The 19,596-nt window shown below is 39.7% G+C and overlaps 1 protein-coding gene across 1 annotated transcript; it reads left to right on the forward strand.

Annotated features, from left to right (window-relative positions):
* Window positions 1-15,916: 15,916 nt before the first annotated feature.
* Window positions 15,917-19,542, forward strand: LOC125333042 (protein EOLA1-like). The gene is made up of 3 exons (XM_048318553.1): window positions 15,917-16,006; window positions 16,353-16,641; window positions 19,027-19,542. Exons 2-3 carry the CDS (start codon window positions 16,389-16,391, stop codon window positions 19,242-19,244), a joined length of 471 nt encoding a protein of 156 aa, XP_048174510.1. The 5' UTR covers window positions 15,917-16,006; window positions 16,353-16,388; the 3' UTR covers window positions 19,245-19,542.
* Window positions 19,543-19,596: the final 54 nt, after the last annotated feature.

The following is a 19,596-nucleotide window of genomic DNA, read 5'->3' on the forward strand; positions in this document are numbered from 1 at the left end:
GGCATAGTATTTGTCTGTCATAACTATATTAATATTAATTTCAGAAACTTCTAGGCATTGAAAATATAAGCTTCTATAAATCTGAGAGAAAAATATAGGTCTAATTCAATGGCTTAATAAAATTTCCTAACAGTTGTTTCAATTTCCTACCACACAGTCTAACTAGAAACTGATTATCATCAATAAGAAATATCTTTCATCTCTTAATATATGTATCTATCTTTCTGTGAAAATGGAGTTGGATTATAAAACAGTAAAATAATGAAATTATATTAGTGAGAAAAATACTAACTCACTACGTCCCTTGTACCTGCTCAACATGCTGTGGCAGTCAGCATATGGCAGTCAGCTCCCAAATAGATGGCACCAGAAGTTCAAAATAGTTGCTTGTCGCAGCATGCAAAGAAAAGGGAATTTTCTTTATCTGCACACACAGTTCTTTGAAGCTGTCCTGTGAGAGGTATCTCTCAATTAAATATCACTATTTCCCCTCTCTCCCCACCAAAAAAAAAAGATTGCAAACCCTTTTATTATGCCTAGGGGGATGGGTGAAAAATTACAAACATTGCCAAGTGTGTAACTAGAAAAACTGCCTTGAAGTGGGTGGGGGTGTTTAGATCTTGGCAGCTGCTGTGTAATCAAAAGCTTTTACAAAAGCTAAAGTAATTTAAGTCTTGTCAGAGAGGCTCACTGATTCTGGTAGTTATTTTCTTGCAGACACCGTAAGTTGATCAGCTCTTCACACAGCATTCACTGGGGCTGTTGTCCAGAGCGAGTGCTCTGTATGTCCCCTCAACAGAACCAACCCACAAAAGGACGAGATTATAGAAACAATGCAGAATCCATGCTTTAGAAAGCATGAAATATAGCTAAGAACTGAAACTCTGGCTATTTGTTTGCTGATTTCTTTAAGTCCTGTTAATCAAAGAAATCAGTAAGGTCTAGAAAGCTACCTTCTGTGGCTGACAGGGATACTCAGTACATCTTTATTGATATTTCTAAGGGAAGCCATAGGCATTAAATACACTAAGATTTTTTTTTTTTAACTGCATTTTGCTTAGAAAGTTGAACTTTCATCTAAACTCCTCACTTTCTCCCTTTTGAGAAACTAGAGGTCCAAGATGGTGCCTTCATTGTTATGCCTCAGGTGATACAACAACGGAGAGTCACTTCTTTAGACACACTGGCACCCAACAAGGCTGGAAAAAGCCCCCAACACTCACAATAGCATCAGCATATGCACATAGCAAGAGTCAGGTTTCATGGTACAACGGGATTTTGAAATTTTCTGGTTTTAACCCATAGTTCAAAAGAACTACAGGATGTGAAGTCATCTGCACCTAGGCACCTAGACAGGATTTGAACTGCACACCTGTACACACAGCCTGTGAAGAATTGCTAAGCATCAAGCAGACTCAAGTTTTTGTTTAAAAGCCAAAGAGCAAATACAAAAAGCTTGAGCACAACCAAGCAACAAGTGTTTTTCAAAAAAACAGAATATGAATCCTTTCTTGAGCAGTCGACTATAATTTTGTATGTATAAATCATATATTCAATTATTCAGGTGTTTTCTGAGATTCATATTGAGTCACATACCAACATGCAATCAAACGAAGTTTAAAAAAAAAAAATCTAATTTTTAAATATGATATGAAATGCACAACAGCTCCCAAGGAGAATGCCACGATGTAAGCAGAACACCCACATAACTTCTTTTTTTTCCATGTGCACAGAGACCTATGATTAAAGTCTGAGCTCCCATGGTTTTGATGCATACAAATATGCGTTACACACACAGTCCCAGCAGGCACTCATTATGCAGTCACAGCAAAGAAACAGTAAATGCCTCACTGAATAAGAAGGAAGGAGGAGATTTTTCACCAGTTCTGTTGAAAGGCAACAACAACTTAGAGAAAAGAGGAATTATTCCATATCCCCTTTTCACCCACAATCTGGGATGAAACAGTTTACTGATATAAATAACTAAAACAGTACTTCAGCTAAATATTGTTTCCGGAAGCTATAAGACCCAAAAATTCCTTACCATTGAAAGAGTAACTAAGCAAGTATACAAGATTAACTAGGCAATGTAAAACCTGAGTAAATTATTAATTTAAATTAAGCCAGAAATAACAACCTGCCCTTTAATATTTTGGGGATCAATGATACCTGTTCAATTACCCAGATGTACAGTCACTGAAAGCAACAGTTACTCCAGGAGATATGGTCTAGTTCTTTACAGTATTTTTGTTCCATGGTGGAGGTCAATTAACCCGTCAGTTTCAGATATATTAAATAATACAGATTAACATTCAAAGTAGTCTAAAAAAGACATTGCAGTGATTTACTATAGTTAGGACTGTAAATCACACTTTAGCATCCACAGGCAAACCCTTCTGATGTAAGTGAATGTCATTTATCTATACCTGAGGGAAGAATTTATTTTTAAGAATGCAAATGCTGGTTACATATTTAAATTAATGAAGCATGTGATGTAGGTCAAGGACGAACTGGAGGGAATTTTTTTTAGTAGTTTTAATGCTATCTGCAGCAGTTTTCACACATTCTTAAATTAGTCTGTAGGCATTTTGAAGGTTAAAGAACAGTGAACTTTGAGAACATAATCATGAAGTTCAATGTGAAGAACAACTTAAATCATATGCTGGAAAGGTGGCATTTCAATTTTGCCAGAGGCAAGGTAGAAAGCTTGCAAACAACTGTGTTAAATGGAAACTTGATACATAAAAATACGTGTAAGAAAGAAATAGTAGGACTGAAGCTGTGAAGACTACACATTTCTCATACTTCTTTCCTTCAGTGTCTCTCCTACTCAAGCTTTACAACCTAAGGAGTCAAACACAAAGAGTGCGGTGACTGTACAAATTAAAAAAGTGTTTATCAATAAGGAAAACAATTGTAAATTTTGGAGTGGTATTTTGAAAGTATATACCTGGAAGATCAAATGCTTCTCAGCACATCAGGAATGTCATCTACACTTATTATTACACACTGACTATTTCATATGCTCTTCCACTTCTATCTTAACACTACTAGAGGTTCATAGGTGTGACTAAGACAAATACTCCCACAGAAAAACAGCAGCTAGAATTGCCCTGCTGGGTCATTGAGCCAAATTCTGAAACTCCAGCTACTAAGTTTTAGACTGGTAAAAGGCCAGGCTTCAGCTCAGCTTATATTCAGTGTACAGCCAGTGTGGTGACACCATAGGTGCCTACACTAAAGTATGTACCCTAAACACGGGCACTAAGTCAAGCATTTAAATAACTTCACTGGCAGTTTTAGGGTAACATTTTCAACAGATGCAGAGAGGTAGAAAATATCTAGCATTTCTCTTTCCCCTCTAGCCTTTTCTTCCTTGTAGTGGTTGAAATTTTACCACTTTGTTGCTAACAGGATTTGCACAGCCACTGTTGCAGCTAAGGTCTAAGGCAAAAAAACTCCCAGCCATGAGAACTGTGGGCTTTGGCAGACTATTGTCAATGGTTTAAATTTTCTGTTGAGGATTAAACTCAAGTCTTCCTCTTATTAAAAATAATATTGCAGAATTATTTCCTATTTTCAGCAGTATAAATGCAGAACTATTTTGTATCATCAGCTACTACTGATCTGTCTTGCTAAATGCACTCCTTTCTGCACCTTACCTTTCCTAGTGCTGGAAAAACCACACCACAACTGTGGAGCACCTTGAGTTGTAAAGAACCTTTGGAGGTCATTAAGTCAGAACACCCTGCTCCAAACAGGGCTAGGCTGGGTTGATCAGGGCCTGTCCAGGCGAGCTTTGAGTAACTCAAAGAGCAGAGAATCCACGACCTCTCCAGACAACCTGTGCTGCAGTTCCCTGTTGTGAATTTTGGGGGTTTTCCCACCAAGTTTAATAAGAACCTTCCTTGATGCTAATTGTCACAAATTATTATCAAAATAAGGAATCTGAAAAGCTTGTTTTGATCAAACCTAGAAAAAACTTCTGAATTATTTTGCTCAGTTAGGAGAAAAATGCTTAAAACAATTTAAGTCCCTTAAAAAGTACTAATAAAACCCATTCTTACCACTTTGGAGTGAAACTGGAGAGAAGGGGATGCAGCATCAGCAAATTATCCACCGAGTCTAGGTTGCTTTATTCGCTGTGGAAGTACTGATTTCACTGCCATATTTGAAGAAAAGTTCTTTACTATATGTGCTTTTACAAATATGGAGCCTAAGTAGCATCAGTGCCTTGCATAGATTCCCACCAAAATAGAAGCCCTGTTGATGCTCTGCAGGATTTGCAAGGTAACATCACATCCATTCATCTCGCCTCAGACAACTTGCTGGTCACTTTCCAACATTCCAAATTTCCTTTGAGCCATTTACAGAGGTCAAAGGTGGCTGTATTATGCCAAAAGCACTGTATTTTCACATTAAGAAAAGTCTCTCTCCAGACACTGTGACTGGTACATAAGTGATGTACTAGAAGTGCCTTACTAGTCTGTTACAAGCACTTGTGTACTTGCAATCCAGTAGCTACTTCAGATAATTTATTAAGACAATACCAAACAGATTCTGTCTCTCTTTCCACAGAAACATCTAAACTTCTAATTTTGAATTTAAATGCTAAGACTTACCAGCTCATGATCTGCAAATCACAATGACAGAGATGCTTTAAAATGATTTTATTAAAGTACATTTTACAAGATAGCCCACTTTGATTTGTGAGACAGGTAACCTAAAAAGTGCTTTCTGTGTTTCCAAAGGATGTAAAACAAGATGATGTTTCATTCTTTGATGCTGTCACAAAGAACATAAAGAAAATGCCAGCAATATACTATAATTAAACAAATATGAGCAAGTAAATCTCAATATTGAGTTGTATAAGACCAACAGTATTTCCTTGTTGCTGCAGTTATAACTTCTAGCAAGGTCACCATTCATCACCTGAAGGTCTCTCCAATAAGAATCTCAGCCACCAAATTATTAAAACACTGTACCTCCTTTTCATACAGTATGAGGGTAATGAGAGCAGTATCAGTCACTGTTTCCTTTTTACCCTTACAGACACAAACAGCACTGGAAGCACCAGTCAGATTTAGACCACATGTTGATTCCACAACTGCCACCAACAAATACTTCCTTATAAAACCCCTAACATTAACTTGCTGCTATGAGCAGCTCCAGATCTTCGACTGTGGGCCATATGTGCAGGATGTGCTAATACTAAAAAACCCCTCAAATTAGTCTGTTGAACCAGCAAGTTTTGATCACTATTACAGCTGGATCCTTATGTGCTTAATTAGCTTCACAGATTCAACATTTGCACATTACAGAAGATTCCTTCATAGAGAAAACAACAAAAAAAAAGGTCACAGAACAATTATGTTTGTTTGTTGGGGCTTTTTACTGCTGGACTCATCAGATTTTCTTTTTCTTGTTTTCAGGTAAGTCTACTGTGTTTGTGCAGATTATTTTTAATAATTGGGTAAGCAATCACAAGAATTTGTTAAACTTTTAATAATGTGACACAACATCTCATGTTACAAATGCTACACACAATGATACTGGTGGATGGCAATACACATCACTGCTTAATGAGTTATTTACAACAGGCCAGACAGTGTCTCAAGGGTGCATCACTTGAGGAGCCAGATCAGACAGACTCACTGTGTCTGATCAGGAGCCCTCACGCAGGTGTACCACTCTCACAGTTCAGTTCCAAAGACGGGACAAGAAAAACGCAGAAGCACAGACCACAAAAGCACAGCTTTGCTTCCTTGGAAATGCACGTAACAAGCAAATTCTCCTTAAAACCCCCACAGCCTTATGTGACTGAGGCACTGCATTTGGAAGATGCACCCTAAGACCTTCTTTCCCAAGCCCCCTGCATTAGCACCTCCCTCGGGATAAAAGGCTCATCATTTCTGGAATAAAGCCACTTGTCTTCCAGTTTCTATCTGTATATTAGGATAGATCATCTCAGACCTACTAGGAGTGTTGAAAATATGTTCGTTAATGCTTATACGACAGTTTCATAATTAGGTTTTGAAGGATATCTAAGGACTGTGAAAGATAACATCCTTTTTTAGTTAGACCTAATTTCTGTTATCTCCTTTCTTGTGATTAGTCACCAGGTTCTAGCTCCAGAACTGTTCTGCCGAGCCCTACTGTCTACTGTTTTGCTCTGTGTTTCAAAATAATCCACGTCAGCTCAGGTCTAGACTGCCACCATCAGCATTGCTACATACCCCATGAGGCAGCTACAGCAATGATTTATTATTCAATGACAACAATGTAGTAGAAGTGCTGGCATTATGTTTCTTCATATATATTAAGAGTTCAATAAAACAATCTGCTGAAGATATTTTTGTTTCTCTGATGTACAATGACATTCTCTACAGATAATAGCGCAGATCACACAGTAGTAAGTATGAATCTCAGGAGGAAACTAGTATGCTTTATTTCAAACCTGTCAAAGTTTTTCATGTATCTTCAAAGAAATTATTCATTGCACTTTCCTCCCACATATTCTCCAAATTAAATATGCTTAATATAGGAAATACATTCTAAAGGCTTTGAAAACAAAAAAATGCAAGTATTAATAAAGTCAGAAAAGCATGTTAAGTTTTCTCACATCTCTGTACTTCTTTCACTTTGCACAAGACAGTGTGCTAAGCTAAGGACATCATTCCAATGCAGATACATAAACATTTGCATACAGTGACATAAAAACAGTTTCCCAGTGATTCTGAAAAAAATAAATGCAAACTCAGGGCTCATTATTAACAATCTGAAGATTACTAATTAGTGATTATACTTGCAAAGAGTGATGTTTTAAAACAAACAGCTACAGTCATAATTAATACTAATAGAAAGTATACTGATGAATCGATCATTTGTTGCTCTTCTATATTGGCTAAAAATTGGTGTGTTGCAGAATTACAGTTTGGAGTGGGGAAGCGTCCACTCTGTCAAAACACATCAGTACTCAGCAGCTATTTGTTTATTCTCTTGTTTCTGAAGCTGCAGAGAAAATTACCACCTGTATGTGGTAACTGGCAATTAAAAACAAACAAGGAAACAAATTAGCTAAAGTAACTGCTACCTTACTAAAATGGAAGCAGGCATTTAACAAAACATACAGAATAGAACTACAGCAACAAGTTCCTTCAGATGTCCAGGTTCTTTGTGCAGAACATACAGTATGGATGATGATGTTTCTGGTAGCTTGTGGTGTACTGTACAACCATTATAAACAGTGACACAATATGTCATAGACAATAAATAAGTAAATACTGTAGTGGCTTTACAGTCCTGCTCTCTCTCTCATCAACATGATTCCATAGTTCCTGAGGTTAAAAACTGTTATGGCTTTAGATTTTAAGCACTCAGAATAGAAATAATTTATATGTGGGAATCTAAAGTTGCAAAACTTTATTCCACTGCACTTGCCCGGTGCCATTTTCATGGGTGGTAACAACACTGGAGGCTCTACTGTTTCCAACACTGCCAAAACTGATACATCAGGCTTCAAGAAGGTTTAAATATTTATATCCAGAACTGTTATTTTCAGGCTTTGCACAGATTTAACTGCATTTAGTTTTAACTCTGGTAATTTCTGTGCACACTTTAAATTCAAGTATGCCAGATGTTTAAATGCCACAGAGGATTATTATTACTTATTTACTTATATAGATCCATTCCTTATGTATGCAGATGTTACCAAGGAAGTAGAGAAAAGACATTTCCAGAGGAGGTAACACCTCCTTTCTGATGAGACTCATAGCAGGAGACTTGTTGATTCTGAGTTCTGTATATGACCAACTTACTAATTTTACAAACTTATATCTGCATTCTCATCAATGAACATATAAATTAAAAAGGTTCAATTTTTATAGGCTAAACTTATGTAATCATGTTTTTAAATGTCAGCTTTTCTTTGAATGTTTGCAAGTCAAAACAATTTAGGACACTATACTATAAATTGTTAGTTGTTATATAGAGGCAAAAACCACAGAACTGTTAGCAAAATCCCCCAAAGTGATAAAATAAAAAAACAAACAAAAAAGTCACAGTCACAGATTGGCTGAGGTTGGAAGGTGGTCCAACCTCCCTGTTAAAGCACGGTCACCCAGAGCAGGTTGCACGGGGTCACATCCAGACAGGTTTTGAATATCTCCAGAGAAAGAGACTCCACAACCTCCCTGGGCAGTCTGTTCCAGTGCTTGGTCACCCTCACAGTAAAGCATGATAGCAAAGAACACAATTCACACAGAATGTAAAAGGGAACGTGAACAAATTAATCACAAAGTTTAAACTTGAGTATAAATATGAACTTAGTCCTACAAAATACCAAACCTAATAAACTTAGCTTTAAAAAAACCCCTCCCATTCGTAAAAAACATGAACTTTAAGAAATTACTGAATAATGTAACAAGGTGAAAAAAGAAAAGTGACAAAATAAAGGAAGCAGAGATACTGAACTTAGTACCACTGCAGCATTTGAGCTTACATTTTATAGAAGCCTTACAAATTAACTTCACAGGGCACTACCAGCACTACATTTCTGGACATGCTCAAGTTAGCACCAAACCTTGAATTCTCTATTTGAAAAGAACACTTTGATCATCCCATTCCAGATTTATCATTTTGGCTACACTGTCCAGACATCCTCTTTCTTTAAAATAACCTGTAGGACTGGGCAGTGGATATTATGTTGCCTTTCAACTAAACTTCTACTGTCATTAAAACACTGAAGATTCACGACACCTCTTTATCCAGAAAATTCTGCTACTGTTTTGCTGTCATATATGTCAGAGATACAAGGGTTCTTCTACTTCTAATGAAAATAGCTTTTCTCTTTTTTCCTCGTGATTAAATCACTATTGCCCTCTACTCCGAAGAACTGGCATCCTTCCTTCACTCTGAGTATGAAGAAAATACATTTATTGAATGATTACACAGTGTAGTCCTCCCATAACATTATGTGGCTTTTCAGACCATTAGAATAAATTATTTTTACTTAATCTTAGCATGTTTGAGGAGCAGGACTTACAGCTACTCCACAGGTGTTTGAACTTACAGGGTAACGAAACAATGCAGGAGCTGCAGAAGAGTTGTGGTGCTGGTAGTAAAGAAGGACTATGATTGTGATGCCTTTTCCTGGTCTTAAAATCAAGAGGCATACACGGTTAGAAGGGGAAAAGGGATTTTACCTTGGTATTTATTTTTAAGGATCCTTAGGTGTACACGTCCAGGTCATGTGCATCGAGATGTACCCCACCGAGTCTTTCCCTGTGTCTCTGTGTCTCTCCTCCTCGTGTCTCCCCCAACATTGGGTATAACATTATAGGTTTTACTAATTAGCATATCTATCAAAGATTCCCCAATGAGAGGCTCAAGTGAGCCCCCCCCCTCCCCAAGGAAATTTCCCCTGGATGGTTCTATCTTGGTTTACAGAATGTGTTCTGGAGAGGACCTTGGGCTCTGGGGCACACTGATCCCTAGCTAGGAAGCTTCTAAAATGTTTAGTCTCTTAGCTTGACAAACAAGTCCAAGAATGTAGGCAAAAAGCACTGGGAATACAGAAGCTGTAAAAAGGTATAACAGGGGTATAAAAGAAAAGGCAAAAATCTTCATGGCATCAATTGGAGCTGGGAGTAGGAAACCAAATTAGATCTAAGTGAAGCACACAGTAACATGAAGTTCTATACAGACAGTTCTTGGTTACCGAAATATACAGCTGTGCCACAGCCTATTGCACTGCACAAGGCGTCAGCGTCCTCCCTCCCTTTAATGCAAAGAAATTCAATTACCCACATGAGATACTTTCAAGTTGATTTTTCAAGTAAATTATAGTGCAGGCTACGAAAATAATTTGTTGTCCCTGTTCTAACCATCGCTGTTTCTACCCTAGAACGGAACCAGCGCTGTCTGCGAGGAGCGGCACAAGGAAGGAGGCGAGCAGCGCTCGCCCTGGCACAGCCACCTGCGGGATCAGCCCCCGGCACAGCTCGGGAATGTTCCCGGGGTCCGGGCGCCACCCAGCTGGGCAACCGTGACAGCGGCCACAGCGAGCCAGCAAAAACCCTCTTGGAACAGCTCACCCAGCCATAACAAAGGAAGAAAGCATATTAAACTTCGAAGAGAAAAAAACTCATCTAAGAGATGTATGTTAAACTTTCATTTTGTGAGAGGATACAATGTATTTTATACAGTTTATCCACAATGAAGGGGATATAAGCTCTCAATTCAAAACTGTGTTCTGATTTTGGACAAAATAGACCTATATTATATTTTTATTTCTGCTTGATGATGTACTAGAAATGAGGTTCGTTTGACATGTTTATTAATGATTAAAACACAATATGGAGTACTCCAGTGTACATTTAGATTAACACGGTAGGAATAACTGAGAGCAGACTGCTTTCTCTTTGCAAGTATACCTAAAGAAAGGTAACCCTTCACCTAAGTAGTAACATGTGATTAAAATATTCTGTATTTGCTAATGGGGACAATAAGGAGGTGGAAATCAAGACAGACAATTAAGAAAGCAATTAAGTCCAATATATTAAAAAAAGAATCCTTAAAACAAAGAAATAAAAAATACAGAGAAAATATGAGATGGTGTACTTCAAAATATGACCTAAAATTCAACATATATAAAACCAATAATCACAGATAGAATGGTTATTACTGCAGTGAAACTCACAAAACTTATTCTGTAATATACACATGAGCTTATTAGGAAGAGCAAGTCAGAAGCTAACTATTTTTAAATCTTACATAGAATGCTAAAACCAGTTTTAATCATCACACATCAAACCAATCAGTTCTAGATTTGACTTTTATACATTTCTCTAATCATCACAATCATAAACATGCCCAGCAATTCTATACAGACATCTATATGCATATCTGTTCTGTAAGTTTCCCCTTTATCACAAATATTTTTAGACAGCAAGAACAGAAAAACAACCTGTATCAGCTAGAACCAACATCTTTCCTTAATTTTTTATTAATTTTCTTCCCAGTAATATAACAAATCATAATTGGTACCTGCTCTGAAACAGACTATACACTAATATTCCAAATCAACCAAACAAAATGACCTCAAAACCCCCTAAAACACAAGTAAAAATCCTTCCCACCAAAAAGCCAAGAAGAAACAGAACTAAACTGACCCCTGATGTGGAAGCACTTCTCTCAGGGAAAATAGCTCAGAGAGGAAGATAATTCAGAGGAAAACTGCATTTTCCATTTCTATTAGTGTTTTATCAATAGTCAAAAAGTAATGTTTTAGTCATAAAAGAACATACAGGACCAGTTAGAAAATGCAATTTCTTCTGAACATGAATTCTTTTTCTTACAGTTCTTGTCAGGAATATCTTTTGTGGTTAATTCAAAATGGTGAGGGCAGTTCATTTTCTCTTCTTTAAGTGTCTCCTGATTAGATGGAATGAAAAGGTACTTAGCCAAACACAGTAGAATTTGTTGAAGAATTCCCAAGCATTTTAACTGTCATATAAAGTAGATTTTATTAAGGAACAAAGGAAGTCATTAATATTTTAGTTTAGTAGTGCAAACTTTCTATTACTTACCTATTAGAAATAGCGCTACACGATTTTTTTAAAACTTGCAGTAACACCTTGCATCTGAAAACAGATTAAACCCCAAAATAATTATAAACCTAGACAGACAGCATCAATTAGATGAAGTAAAGATACCTACTCCCTTTATAGCAGGAGTGCAGATTAATTTTAAAAAAGTTTTCAGCATTTCTGAGGGCATGAACCCTGATTGTGGACTCATGGCCATAAAAAGGTGTTGATCAGTCTTATCTTTAAAAGTGTTTTATGCAGCCACATACTGCAGAGTTGCCTGTGGATTGGACATAATAATCAGCAGGGGAAGGAGAGCTCATTACTACAAGCTCTCCTTCCCCTGCAGATTACCTCAGCATGAAGCCATGTATCTCAATCAAAAAAGATTGCTACGGAGAGCTACACAAGATGTTTCTAAATCAGCTAGCTTGGGGCTCAGCCTGTAGCTGCAACCTTCTTTTAACCTTCAGAAAAGCAGAAGGACCAGGATGGTCTCTGAATATTAGCCATCTATAAGTTTAGAAATAAGTCACTTAGCAGATAAAAGTCAGCAGCAGACCTGCCCTGTCTCATGCTCACACAACTGATGCCCAGTGCAAATACAAGGAAAATTCAGCACCAAGATCTAATGTAAAAAGGACAAGGCAGGACAGTGCATGTGTTGGGGGCAGTGGGGGCCTAGGGGTGTCTAGCACATTGCAGAGTACTGAGAAGAATACTTAACATTTTGGCCTGTTGTATATACCTCTTATTTAAAACACTTCTCAGACACAAAAAAACTTTGCTGTAAGTCACCAACAATCTATGACTATTCATAATGCCCAAATTTTTGACAAGGCTAGTGATGTCAGTGATGTGTTACAAACCAGAAATATGCTCTACTTGCAGGGTGTGGGGGGCAAGGTGTGTGTGAAAAAAAAAAAAGAGCCAAAGATCCACATTTTCTGAGACTTGTTCAGAAAACACAGTGTTGCAAAAAATCTGAGAATAAGAGAATCATCTAAAGAAACTAGAGATATGTTCACTGAACCAAACGTAAGACAGTCATAATTTCTTATGATATGTACAGAGAAAAATGGAACAGCATGGCAAAATGTAAGTATTATGCAATATTTCAACCATAATATTAGAATTAGAGACAGAAAAAAATTAAGGCAAAGGGGGCAAAATGTAGAAGGCTGGTAGAAGTCCTTATGATGGAATTACTGACAAAAGAATACAGTTGCAGCATCACATTTCACATTGTTTGATGTTCTAAAATGCAGTAAAAGGCAATTTCTGTTCAAATGCCAACACAGTACAGATTGTCATGAATTTCAACTATTAAAGAGTGACCATTCAATACAAATAATTGTACTGAATTGTATTTCATGGGTTATTAACAGCTGAAATTTCAGTTTTGACCCCCAGTTTCCTGGAACATGCTGCACCACATCTGTCCTCACTTTGGAAAGGAACTGCAGCTGATCAAGTCCCTTGACCTGATTTTGACACAAGATATCCCAGCCCCTATTGCTGTGTACTGACCCCTGTAAAATCAGCTACTGAGTGAATGTGACAAGGAACACAGCAATGCTCGCCTATCTAGATGAGATCAGACCTGAGTCCTTATAAATGATGTACCAGGCATTGTTTTAGCTCCAGAGAAAGCAGTAACACTTTCTGTAATGGGAATTATGTAGTCTTTGTTCTATCAAAATTAAATTTAGGGAGACCCTAAGAAAAGCTAAGATAGAGGCAACGAAATGAAGTAGATGTTACAGAAGTACAGACACAGGTTGCAGAACTTCCTGTTGCTGAGATGTGAGGTACTGCACCAAGAGGAGATAAACTGGGATTGGTGTTAGCATGTGAAAGCCACAGTGAACAGAAAACAGTAAAGTGCATCTAAGATGCCAAACATAAACTGATCATCTGCTAAGATCAGAATGAATTTTCTTTTTCATATTCACTGCTGTACACTTTGAATGATTATCTTCAATCCTGAGAAAACCTGCTAAAGTCCCTTTACCACTCATCACACAAAAGGCTAAGCAATACACAAGGATTGCTAATTGCAAGGCCTTATTTACATGCTGCTAGAAATTGTTAAATCTTCTGGTGAGTGCTCCAATATATAGTACAAGGTTTCTACAAACCAAGTAAGACAGTTTTGTGACAGGGGATTCTCAACATAATATTTATTCACCTTTGGTAGTAGCACACATTTTCTGATATTTGTATTTTATTTAGAATTGTTAGACTTGAGATTTTAAGTACCCTGGAGATTTTTCCTTAGATCAAGAAAGAAAACCCCTATTTTATTTAGGTGATGAAACACATGATACAAAATCATGCTATAAGGTACTTGAATGTAAAACAAAGCTGCTTCCAGAACATGAAAACATTCTGGCCTATATTTTCCCCAAAATAAATAATCCCCACATAAAATACAATTATACAGTGGAAAAATACCAAAAGCAAATCCCAAACCCCCCATGAAAGCTCATTACTCACTTGCAACTCTAAACAGATTCAACAGGTTCTTGTACTAACCTTGCACATCTAGTAAGACCAAAACAGCTTAAAATAAAAAAAGCATTTAAAGTAATAACCCTGTAAAAATGAATTTAAATTCACATCATCTATTAATTTCTCTTCCTAATATGATGTTACATGAACGACTGGAATGACTCCATCTGGAACATTTTGAACAAGATACTGGAAGTACCCAAGGGAAAAGAGGGATAATGAACCAGAAATTTCAGAAAATGGTAATAAGTAAAACTAGGTAACAGTTAAATTCTATCAGCCATAAAATACTTCAGAATACACAACATTCACTGAAGGTATTTAAAGCATATGCCAAAACTGTCTCTCATAAAAGCTATGTGAAGGGCTTATCATCAGAAAAGGTTCGCTTAACCCTGCAGTTACAGAACACTACGATTACTTATAAGGTTTTACCAATAAATACCCATTATTCACAAAGTCAGAGACCTGGACCAAAAAAAAGCCATAATTAATCTTACCTTTCACCATATGAAGTTCCTCTGCCTTTCTTAAGTATAGGATCTGCCCATCTCTCTTTCTCAGTGTAATTCCAGCAGATCACTCTTTCCATCTGTGAGTTCCTGGAATTGTTAAAGTAACTTTGAGATTTCTCATGGTTAAGAAACGTGGTTCAACAGAGCAAAAGACAAAACAAAGGTCATCATTACTTTTCTCCTTTGTAAATACTACCATTTTTTTTTCTTTTCCTTCTCTACCACTTTTCTTTTGTTCTCTTGTGTGTCTCTCCTAACTCACTCCTTTTGGACAACATTCTCTCCTCCCTTTCTTTCTCTTAAATGCCGCGTGCACGGCAAAGCTCCCCAAATACTTGTTGTACTTACAGCCTTCGTCTAAAAGATACGGGTCTACAGGAGAGATGACTCTCTTGTGATTTTTATTTGGACACACTTTTTTTAATCTTCTATACCTGCAGAAATTCAGGCAGGACTCAACTCTTCAACTTGCTGTGTCAGTAGCCGTTTTTAGTATCACTGTCTGCCTTAATGAGGTCACTTTCATTTGTATACGATGGAAATTACCGTGTACAAACACGTGTTCACTGATGTAAAATATATATAGGTTGCCCATTAAAACTGAACACAAACAGCGGGACTATACATCTATTCTCTCTCTCTCCCTTTCCAAATTATCCTTTCCTGAAAGGTCTCTGAATTTTACTGTGCTCATTAGGCCCTCACACGTTGCTCCCTGTTGCCAGGGGTCACAAAACCTGTTGCCAAGCAGTAACTGCGTTGTTTAAAACGTTTGTATTAGAAAGATAAACCCTTGATGCAAAACACGCAATTGAACGGCAACAGGATACAGGTGAGACTGTCCTCAGAGAGTAGGGCTGGATGGGAGCATTTTGGGAAATTCTGCCCCAAACAACCTAGTGGCCAAAGAAAGCAGGGAGGTGAGAGACACGGAATTTTCACGCGCTAAATGACTTTAAGCTATGACCAGAGGCGCGAGAGCCCTGCACCGCCCGGCCGCAGAGCCGGACAGGCACCCCCGAGGTGCTGCGAACACCGTGCTCCCGGAGCAGGACGGCACCAAGCCCTTCGCCCAAGCCTAGCAGCACCGCACCAGACACTCCCGCGCAGGGCACAAGCAGCTCCCCGCTACCCTCAGCGCCCACCGCCGGGCACCCGCCCCTCCGGATGGCCGAGGCCAGCCCATAACCCCATCCCTCCTCCAGGGACGGCCAGGAGCCCGCAGGAGCGGCGCGGCCGCGCTCCTTTCAGCGCAGCCGGGCTCGGCCCCCGCCCCCGCCCCGCGCCCCCGCCGGCGGGGCCACCGCCTCCCGGCCCGGCCCGCCCCGCTCCCGGCACCCACCGTCCCGGCGGGCCAGCGGAGCGGAGGGCGCGGCGCCGGCGGCGCAGGTAGGCGGCGGCCCTGGGGCCTCCATGGCCGCGCGGCGGCCGAGCGCTCCCCGCGGGAGGCGGCGCAGTGGGGCCGGGCCGGGCCGGGCCGCGGGGCTCCAGCAGCTCCGGCCGCGGGGACAGCGCCTGCGGGGACAGCCCCGGCCGCGGGGGCGGCTCTTCGGGCGGCGCGGCCCGGCCCGAGCCCGGAGCGCGGCGCGGGCAGAGCGGGGCCCGCAGGGGCGGACCCGCCCCCGGGGAGGCCGCGCAGCTCCCTCCGCGCAGCTCCGCGGCTCCACAGCCGGGAGCTTGTCACGGGCATCGGCCGGTTTTGGAGGCTCATCCCCGGGCGTCTGTGTTTTTACAGGAAATACACGGCTTCTGATACGAGGAGCGCGATGCGATGAAATTCGGATGCCTTTCCTTCCGACAGCCCTACGCAGGGTTGCTTCTAAACCAAGTCAAAACAGTAGAGACTCGCTGGCGTCCTTTGCTAGCAGTCTACAAGAACCGCACCATTGCTATTCATATAGCTGTTAAGGACTGGGAAGATGATACATGGAGAGAAATTCTTCTGAATAGGTTGGGCATGACACCGAAACAACTCCAAGCTTTGTTGGATGAAGGGGAAAAATTTGGCAGAGGAGTTATTGCAGGTAAGCATTCTTTGGTTATATTTTCTAAGCAAACTTTCAGTCCCTTAACAGACACTCAAATACGTGTCTGCTTTACGTGTTTGCAGTCATAATGACATTTCTTTAACACTTTGAAGGAGTGGAGCGTGAGTTGTGGTGGGGGATCTATTTCAATTTGAATCAGGGGGATGGGAAGCAGAAGAATTAGTTTGTTAGGAACAATGCATCTAGCTTGGTCAGCATGCCAAGGCAGGAAGAAAAGATAAGGGACCACTGATAAGGGCAGGGGGAGTCTCAGACAGATATCCTGCGCTCAACCCAAAACTAGCTTAAATCAGTCTCGAAGCTTGAACGCAGGGCAAGGGTATAAAGAGCATGCGCAGGGAGGAAAGGTGAAAGGTTCAGGATGAGGAAGATTCCTGACTCCATCGGAGGACGACCCTCGGAGACCCCTGCCGCAGCCAAAAGGCAACACTGCGCAAGCGCAACGCGGATGTAAATGACTTTTGGGTTTATTATAATACGAAGCGAGGCTGGGCGGGGCTAGGCGATGAATATGTATAGGCGTGTTGAGAAACTTAATGAATATGGAACTTGTAACCCGATAAATACTAAGCTAAAAGCAGCTGTAGGCACGCATGGTTTTGGAGGAGCTATCCCCTGTGCGTCCCAGCGCTGGAATAAACATACCTACTTTACTACTTACTTAGTAGTGGAGTCTTTTCCGCTCATCAAATTCCTTCATGTTTCAGCATCATACATGTTAATTCCACACTACTTGCATTTTGAGCTTAGGAACTCCTGCTGAAACCATTTTGCAGTACTCACGGTCAAACGAATTCATGATGTTGCAGCGCTTTGCATGTCATGTTAGAGTATACATAAATAATTGCATAGATAAATCCTATTTCAGTTTTACGAACCCCCTCTGTTGCTTTTGGTATCTGAGCAGTGAAGAAGTTTCTGCAACACACAGTGCAGAGGCAGTGATGTTTCACTGCATAACTTGTGCTGACATACAGCAGATGTTGCACACTGTACACTCACAAAGTTTTTATCCAGCACTCATTTTGCACTATTTCCTTGTAGGTATCTTTCATTGTCATTTGAACACTTTCAGCTCTTCTTCCACAACAAATTAATTATATCACATAGACTGAACGTTGTTGTGGTTCTACAGTGCTGAAAACTACATAAAATGTAGATTTGCAGCCTTGACATAAATTGCATGCTTAATTGTGGAGTAGGTATTCTTTGATATTTAACATTTTTGATGATTAAGAAATACAGAATTGTATTGCTTAATTTATATTTGTGACATTAAGAGGCTTCTGGAGAGCAAGAATTTCCAAATAGTTTAATTATTTTAAAATATTAATAAAATAGTGGCTTGAGAGGAGCAGAGAGTTTTATGCTTTAATGAAGCTGTTCCAAGGCCAGATGTAGCCTAGGAATCTTGGTAGCAGCTGTGTCTCCTTAGATGCAGGCTGCTTTTCAAGGAATTCTGCATTGCTGGGTTGTGGTGATTTTAACTGTGCCCTCCTCCTTTTCTTCACTCGCCTGAGTTGAGTCACATGGACTCCTGCAGTGTAGGTTTATGGTTCTGGGTCCAGTCGGGACGGATGGAGACGGAGAGATCTCTATAGGCAGGTCTTGGGACACATGGGGTTTATTGTAAAAGGCTTGGGTATAGGGGCACTGCTCAGAGCTGCCAGACTCAGCTCTGAGCAGGCCCAAGAGGGTAAGCAGGAGAGAGAGAGAGAGAGAGTGTAAGAGCAAGAGTGGAAGTAAGAGCAGGAGTGGAAGAGGTAGTAAGGAAGGGAAAGGAAAGGAATGTCAGAAGTCCTGGTTACAATACAATAAATCATCTTCTGTACTGAATATTCTAATTGTCACTAACCAATCTAATACAAGATACAAATCCTATAGCATTTACATACAGCCTATAAGAGTTCTTATATTACCATAGAGTGTTACATCTTAACTTCTAAAAACTACTCTTTGGACCCCTTCTGCTGAGCTAGTAGGGTCTGCTCTGACCCTTGGACCTGTTTGCAAGCAGAGGGTATTGTTCCATCAAGAGGGGATTACTTCAGTCGGCCATACCATTGTTTTCCAGTTGTTCAGTAACTAAAACTTAGTATTTCAAAAGTGGCTTTCATTTCGATGTTGCCTGTAGTTTTCATATTCCCAAAATCTTTTGTTAGGCAATCATATTTATAAGGCTTTCCTGTTTCATCTTCCCCAACACTGCAGGAAACAGCACAGGTGGGAGCTGTGCCTCCCTCTGACTGTGCTCTTCTGGTAACAAACTGGCTGTTCTCTGTTCTCAGGGTTACTTCTGGAAAACTTTTGTCTATCAGATCAAACTGGCAACTAATTTTGTATTTTAATTTTAAAATACAGGATTAATTGACGTTGGAGAGACATCACTATATCCAGAAAACCTGCCTCCTGAAGAGATTCTGGAGCTGGAAAACAAAGCTGTCCTCAGTAATCTAGAACAGAAATACTTGACTGTTGTTTCAAATCCCAGATGGCTCCTGGAACCAATTCCTGCCAGAGGGAGAAAAGGGGTGTGGCAGGTGGACATCCCTGAAGAACTGATCCCTTCAGAATTGTAGGTGTTGCCCCTTACTATTATTTTTCCTGCCTAAATTGTATTCAAGATGCTGACTTGTGAATTACATCAGCACCTTGTTTAGGATTCCCTTCCAAAACTGTTTGAAATGACAAATACTGTTGAAGAACTGCTTTTTTGAGGCAAAACAAACGAGATGTGTTTTTTATGACTATTACAGGAAATTATTAATGTTTTTCTAGATTTTTCCTGTATGAACAACTAAGTAAATGCCATTTTTGTAAATGCATGGTTATGGATTGTGTGCCAATTTAAATGTAAATTAAACTGATTTTTTGATACCTGCATCTCTGATTATAGGAAAACAGTGCTTAAAAGCAGGCTCCCACAATGAA

This window comes from Corvus hawaiiensis, chromosome 14, assembly GCF_020740725.1.
Source record: "Corvus hawaiiensis isolate bCorHaw1 chromosome 14, bCorHaw1.pri.cur, whole genome shotgun sequence".
In the NCBI taxonomy this organism is placed as follows: Eukaryota; Metazoa; Chordata; class Aves; order Passeriformes; family Corvidae; genus Corvus; species Corvus hawaiiensis.